The sequence below is a fragment of the Xyrauchen texanus genome, chromosome 18, assembly GCF_025860055.1.
Source record: "Xyrauchen texanus isolate HMW12.3.18 chromosome 18, RBS_HiC_50CHRs, whole genome shotgun sequence".
Classification (NCBI taxonomy): Eukaryota; Metazoa; Chordata; class Actinopteri; order Cypriniformes; family Catostomidae; genus Xyrauchen; species Xyrauchen texanus.
In genome coordinates this window covers 31,555,697-31,575,668 of record NC_068293.1, presented here as the reverse complement: position 1 = coordinate 31,575,668, position 19,972 = coordinate 31,555,697, and the positions used below count along the sequence as shown (strand labels likewise).

The window sequence follows — 19,972 nt, the reverse complement described above, 5'->3', positions numbered from 1 at the left end:
TTCCTTACACTTTGTAGTGCTGAAATGCATGCAAGAATGCATAAAGGACTTTTATCGTAGGCCTATATATTGTTTTTCTCATCCAGCGCTCGCGCAAGAATCTTTTCACAAATATAAACATTAATTCAAGGAAAGTTCAGTATTTGTTGTATTGAAAGAAAGAAAAAAAAAAAAAATATATATATATATATATATATATATATATATATATATATATATATATATATATATATATATATATATATATAATTTCATGTTTTCTTGTAATTCAAATAGTACATTTTCATGTTTGTCTTGAAAGTATTGCTGAAGAACTCTTGAAGAACGTTGAAAGAGGGTTTCTATACAAAGAACTCATAAAAAGAACTTTGAGAAGATAGAAACATTTGCCTCAAAGTCAGCTGCATTCTTTAAAATTATGCCTTTCATGTTTCCTTTGTATAGAAACTTTGACATTAACTCATTCTTTATCTAAAGTCACTTGACCTCAGTATTCGCAGAAACTATTTTAATATTTCTGAAAAAATAAATAAATAAATATATATATATATATGTGTGTGTGTGTGTGTGTGTGTGTAGTTTGCATTGGACATATACTGTACATTTGATGTACATGCCTTTTCCTGTAGTTAAACAAAAAAAAAATGTATTGCTGAAATACTATTTTTACCTGTTGCCACCAAACAAGATATTAGGGTTAGCAATAATGTAAATAGTGTATAGTCTGCTTTAACACCACACAGGAAATGTGACCTAAATGAGAGATGTAAAGGGAATGGCATGAGGATTCTCATAAGCATCACATTACAGAGACAATTTACATGAAGGCTAAAGATTTCAGGACCATTCCAGGATGCCATCACATAACTGTGATATAGCTGACCTTTTACCCTTTTACTAAAGGCCAACAATGGTATATTTCTGAAGAGGTAGAAAAATATGATGAAACTAATGAATCTTACAATGGCAGCAATTGTAATTTTTTTATTTTTTATTTTTTTTCTGTTTCAGTATTTCAGGCAGTTTATAACTATATATTTGTACAGTAAGTTTGTAATTTGCTAAATAATAACAGGGCTAAAAGCACCCCTTAAGGAAATTTTATTTTTTTCTGGACACAAACTGTGTTAAGGTCAAAACATATTTTTTAATGAATGTTGATGGAGCAACATAATTTGTGTGAATATAAGGTGTGAGGAACCGTTTTACCCCACACTTGGGTTTAAAGGCCCCTATGGGACTTAAAGTGATATCGTGTAGATACCGGTGCAATAGTTACAGGGCACAATTTTTCAACTAATGCAAAAAAATAATTGAGACACACAGTAACAAATTAAGATGATGTTTACTCAAAATAACTACTTCAGAAACAGTCAACCATTTCCTGTTAATTTTAAACACATTTAGCTTTTAATTACATCTCAAGTGTTATAAACAAACTTATCTCTAATATGATTGAATCAGTCAGTGTGATCCCACTTTGAACATTTTTCATAACAAATCTGTTACAAAAATGGGCTTTTAGCCCCTGCAACAGCAGGCTTTTTACCAAAAATACTGTCCTTCATCTTATTGGACAGTTATTGACATTTTTTGATTCAATGACCTTAAACAAAACTGAAAATGACAAATAAGTGTTTTGTCTAAAGAGATATGTGTTTTATAGCCTTTTACCCCATGGAGCCTTTAGCCCCGTTGTACCCTGCAAAAACTGTTCTACAATTTAATGTTTACAGTTGCATTCTAAAAGTCTAGTTCCACTTTTAAAAATGCTTCTATTTTTTTTTTCTAATTTAATACTTTTTAATTACAAATGATTCTATCAGCATAGCAATTTGAGGGAAAGACTGAATGGAAAAAATGTACATAAATGTTTTTTCCTTTTCATAACAGCATGCACCCCATACGTACACAAGTTTCAGCAAAAGCTGCTGATTCATCTGAACCTGAATGATTAATGGGAGCAATAAGATAATGTGACCTTTCATACAAAAGAGTTAACATGTTCAATGTCACAAATTTGCTTATTTGAACAGCAACCTAGAAATAGTGCCGAATCTTTAAAGGTGCACTCAGTAAATGTTTCACCAGAAAAAAATTTTACTCCTAAAGAAATGAACAGTAATTTTGAAACATATGTATAAAATCATAAATAGTCACATAAGATGAGGACTCTACCCAGCGAGCAAAAAGTCGTCTAGAACACGTCTAAAAGACGTAATTGTTAGACATCCAGAAGACATCCTCACAGGAGCCAGATTTAAGGTTTTTACACGTCTTTTCTGGACATTGTTTAGACGTCAATTAAAGACGTGCTACAGACGTAATTGTTAGACATCTAAAGGCAGCCAGAATAAAAGTTGTATTAGCCACGTTTTCTGTAGTACAAATGTCAAAGAAGACTGTTAAAGACCCATACTGCCATGGAAATCCCATCTGTGCATATTTGCAAGGATCCAACTTTAAAATGTTTTTACTTTAAAACAGTGGCAGTGAGTTAGTTCTCACTGTGAAAAACCCAGATACTCATTGTTAATGGTTGTCGTGTCATGAAACTGCAGACACGCAGACCATAGACCTAAATTAGATTTGAAAGAATATTGATAATATTGAATATTCAATTGAATAAATGTGTAGTGTATATACTAGTCTTGCATTTTTATATCTTATCAATATAATTGTAATAAACTGCTTAACATTTTCCTGTAAAACAAACTGATCACTCCAAGAAATAAATTATTTAAATCTGAAAATATATTTTTATTACAAATTTTACCCAAACTTAAAGCCAGAACAGTAAAGTATAAATTAACACAATACAACTTCAAACCTGAACAGTCAAGTATAAATTAACACAATAATATAATAAAACTTAAAAGCCAGAACAGTAAAGTTATAAATAAAAGTGCTATAAAATTGTTAAAACAGTAAACAATTAACAAAATGTGGCTGCTGTAAGGTCCACAATATATTCATTTACAGCCACCACCCCCGACTCTCCCGGGGGCATGTTTCAGATGAAAAGATGCAGCAGACTTTATTTGGGCCTCTGTTGCAGCTGGGTCCCATTTCATGACAGCAGCTACAATCAAAGCAAAAAAATCCACATGTAAAATAAATATACAAACGCCACTGTTGTGGTCTAGCTTGCAGCAGAGATACATAGTATACATACCATAATTTCCGGACTATAAGCCGCAAATTTTTTCCCACGCTTTGAACCTCGCGGCTTATACAATGACGCGGCTAATATATGGATTTTTCCCGCTTTCAAATTTTATAAAAAAAATTATAAAAAAAAAAACATTCTGTGACGTGCTCAGTTTTTTGGCGGCGTGAAGCTTTCATTAGACCAATGAAATTGCCGAACGGGTTAAGGTCAAAACAACATTTTTTTGTTTACTGTTTAGATTAAATCGAGCGCGCTCAAACTTCCCATCATTATGATTACGGTAGTAATTTTGTCACCCTCACCATGGCAAAGACATGGAGAAACGCATATGATGCTGCTTTCAAGTTGAAGGCAAGTGATCTGGCTGTTGGAAAAGGAAATAGAGCTGCTGCACGGGAGCTTGGTCTTAATGAGTGGATGATAAGACGCTGGAAACAGCAGCGTGAGGAATTGACTCAGTGCAAAAAGACAACTAAATCTGAGGTTATTCAACTCCGACACCGAAGGAGATGACTTCAGTGGTTTCAGTGCACAGGACGAGGAAGATAGTGACCAATGACTTTCTTGGTAGGCTACTGTTTACTGCAAATGTTTTATTACAAGCCGTGTGTGGCAGCGGGGGCGTGGTCAAGCGCCCGTCCGGGAGAGAAAAGCGGTAAGGGCGCTTACACCTGTGCTTAAATTATGTCTAACACCGGTGTCTAATTTCAAGTGCCCTGCTTGGGAAAACTGTCACACGGGCACCAGTGTGACAGTTTTCAGCAGGGCACTTGACGTTCCAGGTAAGGCTTTTAATGGCCACAGCAATGTTTACAATCAATTTTATAAAGTTTCTCAATTCTTCTATGCGCCAACACTAGACTGACGTGTGTCACTCTCTCAGCTCTGTGGCTGCTGCCTTTTTATACCGCTCTCCCCATGCTTACTGAAATTAGACACCGGTGTTAGACATAATTTAGCTCAGGTGTAAGCACCCTTACCGCTTTTCTCTCCGGACGGGCGCTTGACCACGCCCCGCTGCCACACCGTGTTTCGTTAAAGCCTATTTATTTTTGTTACAAGCCTGAGTAAAGTTCATTTGTTTCAATGTACCGGTAGGCACCTGCGGCTTATAGACAGGTGCGGCTTATTTATGTTCAAAATAATATTTTATTTAAAAATCAGTGGGTGCGGCTTATATTCAGGTGCGCTCAATAGTCCGGAAATTACGGTAGATGAAAATTTGAGTACTCGAATCAATTAAATGAAATAGCCTAGTTATCAAATCACAAATCAAGTCAAATTACATCAAGCCTGATATTAAGCATTCCACACACACATACATATATGCAATGTTATAATACATAAGTAATTAGTCTGGGTGTCACATGAAATTATTATTGTACTTACTCGCTTCTGACAGGGGGGATGTGGTTGGCACAGCCCTATTGTAAATGGACCTTTCATGTGAAAGACCTAAGCAGGAAAGAAAAAAGTGTGTGAAGCAATCAATATATTTAGAACATATGTACAATGTTGCCTCATTGAGTGATACAACCAATGACATTCACCATCTATGGACCTGCTCTCCACAGCTTGGGACCTGGGTACACCTGAGAAGCCCAAAACACCAACATTAGTCAGTCCAGTAGCAATAATATTCCTCATGCTAATTTGATATTCAAAACCTTTTTATTAGATACTAGTATTTATTCCAAATGTTACTAACAAGATTATTTATTTTACTAGCAAGATTTTTAATTGAACTCTACAGTGGCCGTTCTGACTAGTCATAGCTAAAGAATAAGCACTAATAGCTAATGAATAACTAGTAATTAATGGAATAGATACTAGTATCTAAAAAATAAGTAACGTTACTAGTAGCATGAAAATAGATATTAGTCGGTTTCAATTATTAAATGTTAAAACGGCTTGCCATAGAAAGTCCAGTTTGAGGCCGTTTGAGGCCGATTGGCGCCAACTGAGCTAGCTTGAGTAGCTAGCACGTCAATTTAGAGGAACAAATCTTTGAATGATGACTTAGCTGGACCAACTGGGACTAACGAAAAAACTTTATGATAACATTTCGGGAATCACTCACTATTAGTATTACCAATATTACAACATACTAACAAAGTCCTTGATGGGGACGTCAAGTGCTACACGAGACAGCGACACGACGTGAAGAAGACAGCCTTCCTTGGTGCGGACTGCGGAGCATGCTGCGCGGATTGTAGTCACATATCCGTCCACCACAGAACTGGAGAAACTTTTATTCCGAGCATGTTTGATCAATATAAAAAAATCTCAGTATCATGTTATAAAAGTTTAAAAATTGGTTCAAAATAATATACTTGACACACAGTCCCTATTATTTATTATCACTATAAAGGTAGAACTATTTTTCACAGGGGAGGGATATCACAATCTACTTGAAACCGGAAGGAGTATCCAATAACCGCCTTTTCCACCACACTTAATAAGAAACAAACGAAAGAAAAAAACCACTATTATCCGAAAAACATCTACGGTATGCTTATATCAGTTTTTTTTATATACTTTTACTAAGCAGCATACACATAATAAAAAAACAAATAACAACAAAACAATATAGGCAAAAAAAAATGGACAAATGTAAATTAAAAAGGCTGACATTTGGAGGAGTATAATTGTTATGGGTGAAATTGATTTTAAACATATTTCACACATATTTGGGCTTGGTCCCATGTTGCTGAATGGGTCAAGGTGTCTCTTTTGGAACCCCTGGCCTTCAAAGAGCACTACAGGCCCAATATAGCCTAAGTGGAAATAGTTACCCATCACCCTCAAACAAAGACAATGACGAATAAAAAAAGACAATAAATGAATCACTTTTTCTAGAATATAAATGTAATTTTATATAAAACTTTAGAATAAATATAGTCCATATGGACTGGAAGAAGTGTCACCATCTGCCTTTGTCCCCTAGCCATATTCCCAGTTCCCAAAAATCATGTGGCTATAAATCACATGTTTTCAGTTTCACATAGCCCAAATCTATTTATTGACAGTTATTTGCTTTATTCCTCGCCTTGAGTTTGAGGGACTATGTCATCTAGATCTGTCTATTTGTGCCAACCTGCCTGTATCCTCTATACATCTCAGAGATCATAAAAAATCAGTAAAGTCATCCCGCCACTGCTTTCCCCATGCTGACTGAACTGCCTAAAGGGAATGTTTAAAAGAGCAAGGTGACCAAAATAATTAAATTATGTAGAGAAGGTTGAATGCAATACATAATTGTGATACTGGGGATACAAAAACCGTTTAGCCAAGATGCATGGACACACTTCAACTCCACGCTATGTCGCTCCTATGGTGTTGTGACCCTTTCAGAGGTGATAAGTGTGAGGTTATTTGCAAGGTGTCTGCCAGCCAGTTTATGTTAGCAAGCAAACTTTAAAAACTGCCCAAAAAAAAAAAAACTTGCTGGCGAAGTGCTATAATTTCAAAATGTAATGGACTCAACTTTTCAATCAAAATGGTTCCATTTTTAATTATTCTGAGTTCTTGGTAAAGCATGGAATTCCTGTTACTCCAAAAGAGTTTGCAATCATGGCTGATGCAGTGCCACAAGGAGTTATCATGCTTTATAAAGGATTTTCTTTTTCATCTCTTTGCTCAGTGGATGTGTGTAAGACATTTGTAGGTAAACAATGCCATTCTTCATCAAAAAAACAATAATTTAGTCTTGTTTCGGGAGGAGTCTGTTTCTATGCCGTAGCCTAATTTCTTATTGGAATGGTTCTGTAAGTGACATTCCGTGGAAAAAAGCTTGGACATTACCTCATTAATACCAAAAAAATTACAGAAATTACCTTTAAGTTAATTCATAGGTTTTACCCAGATAAGTGCTCTCTCAAAAGACTTAAAAATGACATTATCCTTCTTTCTGTTCAGAGAAACCTGAGATACGTTACATTTATTTTGGAACTGCTCTTTCACAGTGACATTTTGGTGTGACATTTGTGATTTTATCAAATGTTATGTGAATCCTAACTTTGAATTTACATATAGAAATGTAATTTTTGGTTTTCATGAATGTGAAAAGAAAAGTGATATTTATTTTATAAACCTTATTTTTCTGTTCATTCTGTTCTGATTGTTCTGTACATTCACAAATGTAAATTTTCTAAATGCAATCCTCTTTTTTAAAGATTTATAGATGAAATGAAAATGTATTTTGAGTCTAAACTTAAAAGCTGTAAGAACAGTGGCTTTGTTTAAGGACTTGGCACTTAATCTGGATTGAAAGACTTTAGGAAATTAGTCTGGACTGAGGGACTCTGGAGTAGCTATGGTTGTAATGTTATGACAGTGACGATGGTTGTTATATTTTTTTGTTGTACTTGCAAACTTGTTGTAGTTTTCTTCTACAAGCATTTAATAAATAAATGACGTTTAGATTGTGGCCTTAACATATTTTCTGTCATTTATTGACTAAATCTGGATGTTAACGGACGTTTAGATTGTGGCCAGATTGGACATCTTTATTCACGTCATTCATCAACTAATTCTGGATGTCATGGACGTTTAGATTATAGTCAGTATGAACGTCTTTTCTGAACTAGTTCTGGCTGTCAGTGGACGTTTAGATTGTGGCCAGATTGGACATTTTTATTGACGTCATTTATCGACTAATTTTAGATGTCAACGGACGTCCAGATTATAGCCAGTATGAACGTTTGTTCTTGACTAATTCTGGCTGTCAGTGGACCTACAGATTGTGGCCAGATTGGACATCTTTATTCACGTCATTCATCAACTAATTCTGGATGTCAACGGACGTCCAGATTATAGCCAGTATGAACGTCTTTTTTGAACTAGTTCTGGCTGTCAGTGGACGTTTAGATTGTGGCCAGATTGGACATCTTTATTGACGTCATTTATCGACTCATTTTATATGTCAATGGACGTTTAGATTATAGTCAGTATGAACGTCTGTTCTCAACGAGTTCTGGCTGTCAGTGGACGTTTAGATTATGGCCTGATGGGACATAATTTCTCAGTGTCATTAATCGACTAATTCTGGCTGTCAATGGACGTTCAGATCATGGCCTGGACGGACGGACGAGATATCAACCTGTTTTGTATGTCCACAGACATCGCTTGCTCAGTGGGTAGTCATATCAGTAACCTATTAAAAGCTGTTTTATTCTACATGGGGCAGGGGCACCCTCAATCGGGGCGGCCATTTTTAGAATCACATGACCATCTGAATACTACTCGCTTAATCTCAGTAACGTCTTGTTATTTGACACTTTCACTCTTGAATTAAATTAATCAGGGCTGAATGTGAATAGAGTATTTCTACAATGGCATCTGTAACTGAAAACTATTGATGGTGAATGATGCTGCATCCACTCCACTAGGTGTCACTGAAAGTCCAAGATGACACCAACAAAAAGTTACTGAGTGCGCCTTTAATATTTTTTATTCATTTTACATTCATTTCTTTATTCACTATTCAATTTCTTTGTTTGCTTTCTGTTTGTTCTAAAATTGTGGATCTATATATGTTGTTTAATCTTTCTAAATTGCAACAGAACAAATATAAGGTAACAAAATCATCACTTGTGCTTTAAAAAATGTCACCTACATTTTACAGAGGGCACAACATGCAGAAAGTGGCCTTCAAGAAAATAGCTACTTCGTCTTTTTTTAATTAAAAGGCATAATAACTTTATTTTGCCTTTCAGGTATAAGTGTAGAATGTCTGTTTTTGATGATGTTGCTTGCTTGCATTTTCCCTTAGCTGTTAACTTGAACACATTTTTATAAAGGATATGTTTTCCTGCTGCAGTGAAAATAAATTAATGACAATTTGTTAAAAATGTTTTAACCCAAATGCTTTTTAAATTCAAGCAACCTAGTTAACAGTTCCTGTGCAGTAATCCACAATGCGGTTCAAAAACAGATTACTGTGAGCATGTAGGTGGTATAAAAATATACAGGAAACTCTGGTGAGACTGTTTTTTAGATGAGAGGACAAGAAACTGGAGGTGGAGGTAGTGAGACCTCACTAAGTGGTTGTCATTCACTAGAACAGAAAACTCAGGGTTCCAGGGCCACTTCCTGTTAGTTAGGGGTTTCCAAAGTACAAGCAGTCAAAATAGACAAGCAAAAAAACTGTTGCACATCACTTACTAAGCCAAGTGACAGGAAGGAACTGCATCCAGAGAAACATCTATAGTCTCAGGCGATGTAATGGAAATGAGCAGGACAGCCACTCTATTGTTCTTGGCCACACATGTGTCCTACACAGGTAAAAGCAATTATTTTGCTCTCTCCATCCTTGTTGCACAGCGTATCATACCTTTAGAACATTCTTTGCAGAGTTTGAATTTGCTTAGTGCTTTATGGCTCTTGGTGGTTTTCAAATCTGTGCTTTTCAGTGTGTGGAGTAATTTTTAGGAATTTAATTTTAGATTTTTTTGTAAGTTTTCACCTGTAAAGATGCACTGCATTTGTTCAAACATCAAAACCTCTTCATGTGGCCATTTTTGTTTCCATGTAACATTCAACAGAGTTTTGTGTTTTGTGTGATTTGTAACATAATGCCTAAGGCGCAAAAGATGAAAGGTATGCAGCATGCTGGTTTGTTACATGCATGCAAGCTTAAACTGACAGCTTTTATAATTTATCTCAATATTAAACATTTTCAAGAGATTAAATGAGGATCTAAAAAAAGTAAACTGAAACCTACCCTCACCTATTGCGAAACTGGAACCTGCCCAAAAATGGGCCACTATATGACTGCTTTTCAGCAATTTGAAGTCAACAGCAGTTGCTGACAACCGTTGATGACTGTATAGAAAACAAAACATTATTCCAAAATATATTCAGAAAATCACGTTTAATCATGGTATGAATGCTAACAAGTTTTTGATATCTAATTTCCAGGTCAAAAGGTTAAAAGTAAAGTGTAATACCTTCAGTAACAGAATTGTTTTGTGTGTGGGAATAGAGAAATAGTTTAGAATCATGCCTGATTTTATTACAACATTTAATTACAACACATAAACAAGAAGTGTTCACAATATCACATTTCTAAAAGACTCAGGCTGAAGGCAGCAGAAGCATGAAAATAAAGAATAATTATAATGCATAATCCTTTACATTTACATTTTGGATGTACAACCAATTACATTTAGCCTAATCAAAAACATTTGTCCCAAAAAGCCCTGAAAAGGAATCTGTTCTTTTCAAAGTACACACTGGGTAAAAGCCACTTTATTTGATGAAAGCTCAATCGACATCATTTGTGACATAATGTTACTTACCACCAAAAAATAATTTAGACTCCTCCCTTGTTTATTTAAAAAAAAATCTACTGCAGTTAAAGTGATGCACTTATAATGAAAGTGAATGGGGCCAGTCCATAAACATTACCTACACAGTCTAAAAAGTATAGAGACAAGACATAAAAATGTATACATGTTAATATGATTTTTTTGCAAGAAAATCACCAACTAACCTTATCTGTGTAAAGTTATATCCAATAATACAACTTTGTTACCATGACAAATTAACGCAAGTAAACCCTGTAAACTGATTACACTGTAATGCCTGTAAATCCATTATTTTACTGCACTAAAATCATGTTAACATATAATATATTGTTTATGAACAAACAGAAGGACATTTGTTTTGCCACTGTAACATGTGAAATTGTGCATGGTCAGTTTGCTAACCTTCACCCACCAGCCCTCAACACACACTTTATCTGCAGTGAAGCAGCGGGGACTTCACTGTTTGCGTTCATTCTTGCGCTTGACTAGTCCCACAAAGAGAAACCGAACTAGATTTCGCACACAAATTTACACATAGGTCACAGAAAGAGGAGCTATGCAGGGCCCAAGCCCCAGCTCTCTTTCACACACACAGGCATGAGTGTAGTTGTTTTTAATATGATTTGATTATAAAGTGTTATGGGGTTTGGTTTAGGAATGATTTCTGAATGAGTGGGAGTAATTCAGGCTCTGCTCTCTGCTTTTAGTGCAAGTCTAAAATATTGATAATAAATTAGGTATAGTGGACCACAATTCACTAACAAACGAATTTGTGAAAGTTTTCAGACAAACTTTGACACATATAGTAGTATTTTTGCAATTGATTGCTAAAAACAGAAGGAATGTACATCATAAGATGTCAAATGTGCTCACGAGTATTGCTTGCAATATGAACAATTATCTTTGTCACAATTTTTGCATGTTTTTTAATTGTCCTAATGATACAACATGAGTATCATTATTTGATATGATTTACTGTAATTCTGTGTTTGTAATATTTCAATAAAAACTGGCTTCTTGGATCTTGACATCTTTGAAAATGGATTGAAGTTAAAAGTCAAGTTAAGACTTGATAATTAACAGAATCAACTATTATCCCTTTTAAACCCCCAGAAATTCCCTGTCCCCCAAATGTCACTGTGGTCAAAGCCTGTTACACATAAAATATGAACAATTTTTTGTTTGTTTTATGAGCAAATAAAAATATATCAATTAAAAAAATAGGAAAGGAAAGGAGAAAATAAAAGAAAAATTCCACAAAGTATACAGTTTACAATTTCAACATAAATCATGTTTCTTTCCTCAGAAAGGTAAAATTTTTGCCCCATTTCTTACCATACACGTCTCATTTGCCAATCTGTTTATCTGACATCTTTTCAAATGCTGCCACCATTCAGTGAACCATTCTTGAAATGAGGGAGAGCCTTTTAACTTCCATCCTCTAAGATTTATCTGTCTGCCGATCATTACACTAGTTTGGATCCATCTTTATGTATTTTAGTCACCTACTTTAATAACCGCCCCATCCCCCAATATACATAGTCTAGGGCAGAATGAAATTTGAGAATCTAGAGACTCACAGATAAAATTCTGGACTCTTGCCCAGAATTCTTGAATCTTAGCACAGAAACAAAGAGCATGGGTTGTGTCTCCATCCTCCAACTGACATCGCCAGCAGGTAGGTGTTTTAAACCAAGCCTAAACAATCTAGAGGCAGTCCAGTAGAAATTATGCAAAATCTTAAACTAAATAAGGCATACCCTTGCATCCCTAGACATTCTTTCCCACTCCTCATCCTCCAATACCAACTTCAGATCTCTTTCCCATAACCTCTTAAGAGCAATTAAGGCTATATCACCAAGACTCTGTAGTATTGTATCTCAGTAGTAAAGTCTAAAAATTTATAGCAGGCCATAAACTGGAAATCATCCGAGCTCACATAGTTACTGCTCGGCGATCATCGGAGGAAGACAGGCCCCGATCATCAATAATGATGTTACGCGAGGCGAGGATTAAAGGAAGGCTTTCATGGAAGAACCACAGCATTTTCTTGTTCCCAGACATTGCGAAATCAGGGGTTCGTCTGATATGAGGGTGAAGTGATCGTCTGTGTTCTGCAAATGCTTTCGGGTCCTTGAATAACATATAATGTGCGAGTAAGGGCAGTCGGTGGACTTTTTGGTGCCCCTCTAGGGAGTTGTTGCCCTACGCAGACTGCATAGTATGCATATACTGTAGGGAGTGGTGGTACTGCCAGTACCCCTCCTCCACCTTGCTGGTACCTGACTCGAAGTGGTGCCCTGTGTCCATTAGTGATCCAGCCACGGGGCCATCCATCTGGTCCATCAAGAGTCACTCATTTCATCTGACCTGGTATCTTCATGTTTAATTCTTCTCAAGTCTTTTGCAGTTCATTTGTGCATTTTCTTCTCCATGCGTTTTTTGCGCCCCAGTTGACTATTCGCAACAAAACGTTTGATTATCCGGTGGTCACACCTCAATAGTTTAGCTATTTCAAGAGTGTTGCATCCATCTGAAAGGCATTTTACAATGTTTGTCAGTTAAACCTCTTTTTTGGCCCATTTTACCTGAGGCAATGAAGCTGCCTAATAATTATGCACACCTTGATATAAGGTGTTAGTCACTTTCGCCACACCCTCCCTCATTACACAAATACATACCACCTGAAAATGATTGAATCCAATAAGCATTCATGTTTATATGGTTTGGAGTTGGACAATGTGCATGGAAATAATGATAAGATCAGAATACTTGGGAACGCAGTGTAATATTGGGAGGAGTCTAATATTTTGATGGACTCAGTCCATCATAGTGAAGCAAAAGTGTGCAAACCCCCTAGAGAAATATTGATGCTTCACAGGATGTGTAAAAATCTTGGTCTTACAAATATTTGGAGACTTTTAAACAAATCTGTTAGGGAATAGAAAAAAGTTTCATCAGTCCATAAGATTTACTCTAGAATATATATATATGCTCAGGTAGGCCGTGGCATTTAATAGATGCCCAATTGGCACTAAGGGGCCTAAAGTGTGCCATGGAAACATCCCCCACACCATTACACCACCATCAGCAGCCTGCACAGTGGTAACAAGGCATGATGGATCCATGTTCTCATTCTGTTTGCACCAAATTCTGACTCTACCATCTGAATGTCTCAACAGAAATCGAGACTCATCAGACCAGGCAACATTTTTCCAGTCTTCAACTGTCCAATTTTGGTGAGCTCTTGCAAATTGTAGCCTCTTTTTCCTATTTGTAGTGGAGATGAGTGGTACCCGGTGGGGTCTTCTGCTGTTGTAGCCCATCCGCCTCAAGGTTGTGCGTGTTGTGGCTTCACAAATGCTTTGCTGCATCCCTCGGTTGTAACGAGTGGTTATTTCAGGCAAAGTTGCTCTTCTATCAGCTTGAATCAGTCGGCCCATTCTCCTCTGACCTCTAGCATCAACAAGGCATTTTCTCCCACAGGACTGCCGCATACTGGATGTTTTTCCCTTTTCACACCATTCTTTGTAAACCCTAGAAATGGTTGTGCGTGAAAATCCCAGTAACTGAGCAGATTGTGAAATACTCAGACCAGCCCGTCTGGCACCAACAACCATGCCACGCTCAAAATTGCTTAAATCACCTTTCTTTCCCATTCTGACATTCAGTTTGGAGTTCGGGAGATTGTCTGGACCAGGACCACAGCCCTAAATGCATTGAAGCAACTGCCATGTGATTGGTTGATTAGATAATTGCATTAATGAGAAATTGAACAGGTGTTCCTAATAATCATTTAGGTGAGTGTATGTACTGTATATATTATCTAAGTCCCTCAATTCATCTGTTGCTGATTGCTCAATTGGAAACATTTTAGTCTCAGATCATGCACTGGTGTGTTAAGAGGTGTTGCCACATACAGAGAAAAAGAACTCATATAGTTGGCGCTTTAATGTATCCCTTTTGCAAAATCCTGCATTCCAACAAATGCTAAAGGCTGAAATCAATGTCTATTACAGAGACCAACTGGTCCTCAGTATCCTCTGTGGGAATGGCTTGGGAGGCATTTAAGGTGGTTCTTAGGGGTTGGATCATACAGTATGCCTCATTCATCAAAAAATCCAAAGCACAAGAACTCGTAGAATTGGAAGGGAATATTAAAAGTGCTCACGCAGAGCTGAAGTGCCGATTGTTGTCTAATGGCCTTAGGTAATTCACCCAATTGAAATGAAGATATAATGCTATTTTGTTGTGGAATGTGGAGTTTTGGCTGTTCAGGGTAAGACAGTCATACTCTAAGTTGGGGGATAAGGCAGGGAAACCTCTGGCAAGATATATAAAACAGAGAGAGAGTCTTTTTCCTCCATTACCTCAGTGAAATCTGCTGGTGGTGAAATATTTACCTCAGCCATTGATATTAATAATGGTTTTAAAGAATTCTATCTTGATCTCTATAGTTCCACATCTTCGTCTACTGATGAAGACATTAGAAACTTTGTGAAACTTCCTAAACTGATGACTGAGCAAAAAAAATATCTTGATTTTGAGATAACCTTGGAGGAGCTTAGTGAGGTAATTAAGGCTTTGCCTACAGGCAGGGCTCCAGGGCCAGACGGCTTTGCCGCTGAATTTTTTAGATCTTATGCTACAAAACTGGCTCCACTTTTGCTAGAAGTTTATACAGAATCATTTAAGAATGGAAAGCTTCTGTCAACCATTACACAAGCCCAGATCAGACTGATTCTTAAAAAGGACAAAGATCCAAGCGAGTGAAAGAGTTAGAGTCCAATTTCCCTGATCCAGCTAGATGTTAAAATACTGTCAAAAATTAAGTAAAGTTATGACATCTCTTATACATATAGATCAGGTGGGGTTTATTCGGGTCCGTAGCTCTTCTGATAACATTAGGCGTTTCATCAATATCATGTGGTCAGTGGAGAATGATCAGACTCCGGTCGCTGCCATCTCACTTGACGCCGAAAAGGTATTTGATATAGTAGAATGGGATTATCTTTTTAAGATTTTGCAAATGTATGGGTATTTGTTACAGGTATTTTAAGTGCTGACATTGGGTTGCCAAAGTTTAAACTCAGATTTAATGGCTGACCCACATTTTTTAGATGCTTCAAACCAAAATATACTGAACTTTTTAAAGTCATGTAAAAATAGAGATTATTCTTTTTATATATAATCATCTGCTTTTTAGGCAATAGGTGTGCTTCTATCATTTGTTAATGTTAAATCTTTTTTGTTGCTTGCTTTTTGACATCTACATCACGACACTAAGCAGGGAAAGGAAAAAGAAGTAAAACATCCATAAATAACTGGAACTTATAGTTAGTTCAAAAGAGTGTTTTTGTTGGTCCTTGCTTTACAAAGATCTTTTAAAATGTTTGTTCAATTCACAGAGGCTGTGCATGTGAGCGACCCAATTGTTTGCTACATTTTGGATGTAATTCTGCTGCTGTATTCCATCATTATTACTGCTCTCTACTTTGAACAGAAGGTAAATTGAGCTCTAATATGCACTGTTTGTTGCAACTGATGAAATGTACCTTGTGGTTTTAACCTGTTTTCTGCCTTGTATGGTTTAGTTTACAAGGGAATTGCCTATTCCTCCAGACCCTGCAACCCCAGCCCGAAATGCCAATGAGGCTGTATATACAGTGAGTAACCATTTATCTGGGTTAGTTTTGTAAGAAATGCATGTTCAAGGGCCTTATACACAAAGTAACATGTATTACATTAAAATAATAATTCCTGTTATGCAGTACAATTTCATATCCCCATCTTATATGTCTTAATATATTGGATGAAATATTAAACAGCAGAGGGAAAACAACAGCACAAACATCAATATGTATTACTAATGGATCATTTCATACATTTTATGGTCAGCTAATAGTTTGTTTTTCTCACTCTAAAACATTCCAGCAATGTTTGATAAAATGACAGAAATTGGTAATATTAAAAATTCAAAAGATGGTTAAGAAAATGATAAAATTAACAAAGTTATCAGTTAAGTTGACACCCCCATGTAAACTAACTCTTAATATCTCGCTGAGCAATTGAAACCTCATAATGTCCTTATTAGCTTTTGTATGAAAAATTGGTTATTTTCCTCACTTGTGGTTTGAGCTGGAAAACTGATTTAAATGCAGATGTAAATGTAACTTTAGGTCTTTATTTTCACCATGTTAGTTTTCTTAAATAATCATTTTAAAAGGTGCCTGAACTTGATAATATTTCTTAAAGTCTGGTATGCCTCTTTTATAGAAATACTTCTTGAAATGACACTCAACCACATTTTTTAAATTGTTACTCAGGCAATGTATGTGCTATTATTCTCAGGACTTAGATCTGCCTCAGATCAATTCTGATTATCAGCAACTGGACAGACCGGTAAGATTATTTTCTGAATTTAATTTATATAAAGTTATAAACCACAATCACATGTAGGTGAGAGTGTAGCAGTGCATTACCTGCTGCCATGTCCTGCAGTCCAGTCTTTCATGATACAGTTTATAAAAACATCAAGTTACATCAAGTGACTATTTTAAAAGCTTAATCTAAAATAGGTTACTTAAATATTTGATATATTTACATATTCTAGATTAGAAGCCAAGAGGAGACACATTATCAGGTCAGTACTACTTTTTAAGACTTTTTAAGTTCGTCATCACTCAATTATTTGCAGGAAATTATTTGACCTGATCTGAAAAAGAGATATATATATATTTTTTTTATCTTAGTGAATCAGTTTTAAATCTTTGATCCATACTGCCCTCCTGTGGTTATTTGTAGTTGTACACTTACATTTTTGATTTTGCATTTACTTTGGTTGGTGTCCTTTCTAGGAACTGAGAGGACAATCAAATGAAGAATACCAGAAAATAAAGAAAACAAGAACTAAAGTAAGTGTGTCCAGTGTGTGTGTGGAAAAACGTGTTTTGGGGGTAGAATTTGCTTTTGATGCAAGATTGACCTAGCAATGTATCTGAATTTTTAGATATTCTTCTTACATTATGGTCAATTGATGCGGTTTACAAATAGATGTTCTGTATCTGCCTCTGTCTGTAGCCTCACAAAAGAAAACCTAAAGAGGTAACGTACCTTATGCAGATTCATTTTACACACACAGACACATTCATTATGAACTACAGTGGCCCCAAAAGTATTTGGACACTTACTCCACACTTAAAAATACATGATTTTGATTGCATTAAATAACATTTCATACAAAATTTTCATTAAAACTTATCCTGAGGTATTTTGTAGAAGATGGATTAAGTTAGTAACCCTCAGTTTATCTGGATGTAATTCATTACATTATCAATAAACATGTTGCACTAATTTTGAGACCCAGAAAGTGTCAAAATAATTGTCGTACTTTAGAACAGTACATCTATTGTCTTATGTTGTATATTTATTTTGTATGTATATGTATTAAAAGTGTGCTTGTGCTAGCTTTCTTTTTGCAGTGTGATATTTTATTATGTAATGCAAAGAAATCCATACATTTTAAAGTGTGGCTCAAAGGGATAGTTCAACCAAAAACTTAAATTCTCTGATCATTTTCTCACCCTCATGCCCTCCCAGATGTGTTTGACTTTCTTCTTTAGAACACAAATTAAAATTTTTAATAGAATATCTCAGCTCTGTAGGTCCTCACAATGCAAGTAAATTGTGTCCAGAACTTGGAATCTCCAAAAATAACAATGGCAGCATAAAAGTATTTCATATGACTGCAGTGGTTAAATCCATATCTTCAGAAGTGATATGATAGGTGTGGGTGAGAAACAGATCAATAATTTTGTCCTTTATTCCTATATACATTTTCACCTTTGTCCAGCCCCGACTAGTTGGTGGCAATATGCTTGAACAATGTGAGTTGCCGAAAACCAGAAGAATATGAAAGTTAAAGTGGTGATTTATAGTAAAAAAAAGGACATAAATATTGTTCCGTTTCTCACCCACAACTTTTAAATTGATTCAGAAGAAATGGATTTATCCATAGTCATGGTTTACTTGAATGCTGACTTTTAGATTTTTGGAGATTTATAGTTCTGGCCACCATTCACTTGCATTGTATGGATCTACAAAGCTGAGATATTCTTCTAAAAATCTTAAATGTTCTGCAGAAGAAAATCTTACACATCTGGGATGGCATGAGGGTAAGTCAATTATGAAAAAAAAAATGTTTTGGACTATCCCTTTAAGTGTCTTAATACCTTTTGGCCACCTTAATTGTATATGACATTTATATAACCCTAATTTTAGCACATTGCCTTGTGTTCTAATCTAGGCAACCACAACATCGCACTGTTTGGTAGATTAAAAGCATAATGACATTTTGTAAAAAGACAAAATTCATTGGTTCATCAATTAGTTAACTCCTTCACAGGCTCGAACAGGGAGAAAAAGGGATGCAGCAGAAGTTGTGGAGATGGACACTTTTGAGGCATCATGAAATTAAACCTGTGTAACTTCAACAAGAACAATTTATGGATGCATTCATTGATTTTTGGTAGCCTGTAATTTGTCATCTTATTTCACATTTGCAACCATTTGTAACAATAGATGGTCTTGTATGCTTTATCAGAAGGAAAGCACAGATAATTTTGTAAGAAGCAATTTATGAACTGAACTTGTGCATTTGGGAAGGTAGCTGTGGCAGGGCGGAGGGCGGGTCGTGATCCTACACACCCAGTCCCGTATTAGGCTAATTAAGCCTCCGAGGGATAAAGGTTGACTGCAGAGGATCGTGCGGGAGAGAGAGATAGTTTACGGACATGTCCTTCGTGTGCGTTTATGTTGTCTTTTAAGTTTATCATTAAACCATTATTTATATCGTCAAGCCAGTTCTCCGATACACTGTCGCATGGTCCTCAAGCACTCACACCCTCTCAGACGGATGACAGCCACTTCTCTCTGGGCGGACCGGAGTCAGACTCACGACCCCCGGTGGTCAGAACGCCCCTCCGCATTCTCGGCGACTCGTGGGGACACTCCTCCGCCCCTGGCAGTTGCCCTACCAAACACTTCCCTCCTCCCCTCACGGACGGCGGTCTTGCTCTGACCCCTCCGCGTTTCTGGGGATGGCAGGGCTCTTCTCCGCCCCTGGCAGCGGCTCCATTGCTCCAGGCGGTCGGGGAGTCCAGTCCCCACTCGCTTCGCGGACGGCGGCCATCCCCCGGTGGATGGCAGCGGCGCTCCCCTGGGTGGACGGCAGTGTCGAGGACTCTGCGACGGGCATCTCTCCTCCTTCCTGGCTTCGGCACCAGTGTAAAGTATCCATGGAAAGGAAGAGGCGAGAACCGGCTTGACGATATAAATAATGGTTTAATGATAAACTTAAAAGAAGACACAAACACACACGACGGACATGTCCGTAAACGATCTCTCTCTCCCGCACGATCCTCTGCAGTCGACCTTTATCCCTCGGAGGCTTAATTAGCCTAATACGGGACCGGGTGTGTAGGATCACGAC

The 19,972-nt window shown here is 36.7% G+C and overlaps 1 protein-coding gene across 2 annotated transcripts; it reads left to right on the top strand.

Annotated features, from left to right (window-relative positions):
• Window positions 1-9,341: 9,341 nt before the first annotated feature.
• LOC127659328 (T-cell surface glycoprotein CD3 zeta chain-like) lies at window positions 9,342-19,155 on the top strand. 2 transcript variants are annotated; one of them, XM_052149103.1, is made up of 8 exons: window positions 9,342-9,455; window positions 15,891-15,988; window positions 16,077-16,148; window positions 16,834-16,884; window positions 17,096-17,125; window positions 17,340-17,396; window positions 17,563-17,586; window positions 18,887-19,155. In XM_052149103.1, exons 1-8 carry the CDS (start codon window positions 9,398-9,400, stop codon window positions 18,950-18,952), a joined length of 456 nt encoding a protein of 151 aa, XP_052005063.1. In that variant the 5' UTR covers window positions 9,342-9,397; the 3' UTR covers window positions 18,953-19,155. The 2 variants fall into 2 exon arrangements, with proteins under 2 accessions (XP_052005063.1, XP_052005062.1); XM_052149102.1 differs by having other exon boundaries at window positions 17,492-17,586.
• The last annotated feature ends 817 nt before the right edge of the window (window positions 19,156-19,972 follow it).

Bases quoted from the DNA above. Each gene is read 5' to 3' on its own strand.
- LOC127659328 (XM_052149102.1), top strand. From the start codon at position 9,398: ATGGAAATGAGCAGGACAGCCACTCTATTGTTCTTGGCCACACATGTG. The intron at 9,456-15,890 runs GTAAAAGCAATT...TTCAATTCACAG, and splicing joins CACACATGTGTCCTACACAG to AGGCTGTGCATGTGAGCGAC. The intron at 15,989-16,076 runs GTAAATTGAGCT...TGTATGGTTTAG, and splicing joins CTCTCTACTTTGAACAGAAG to TTTACAAGGGAATTGCCTAT.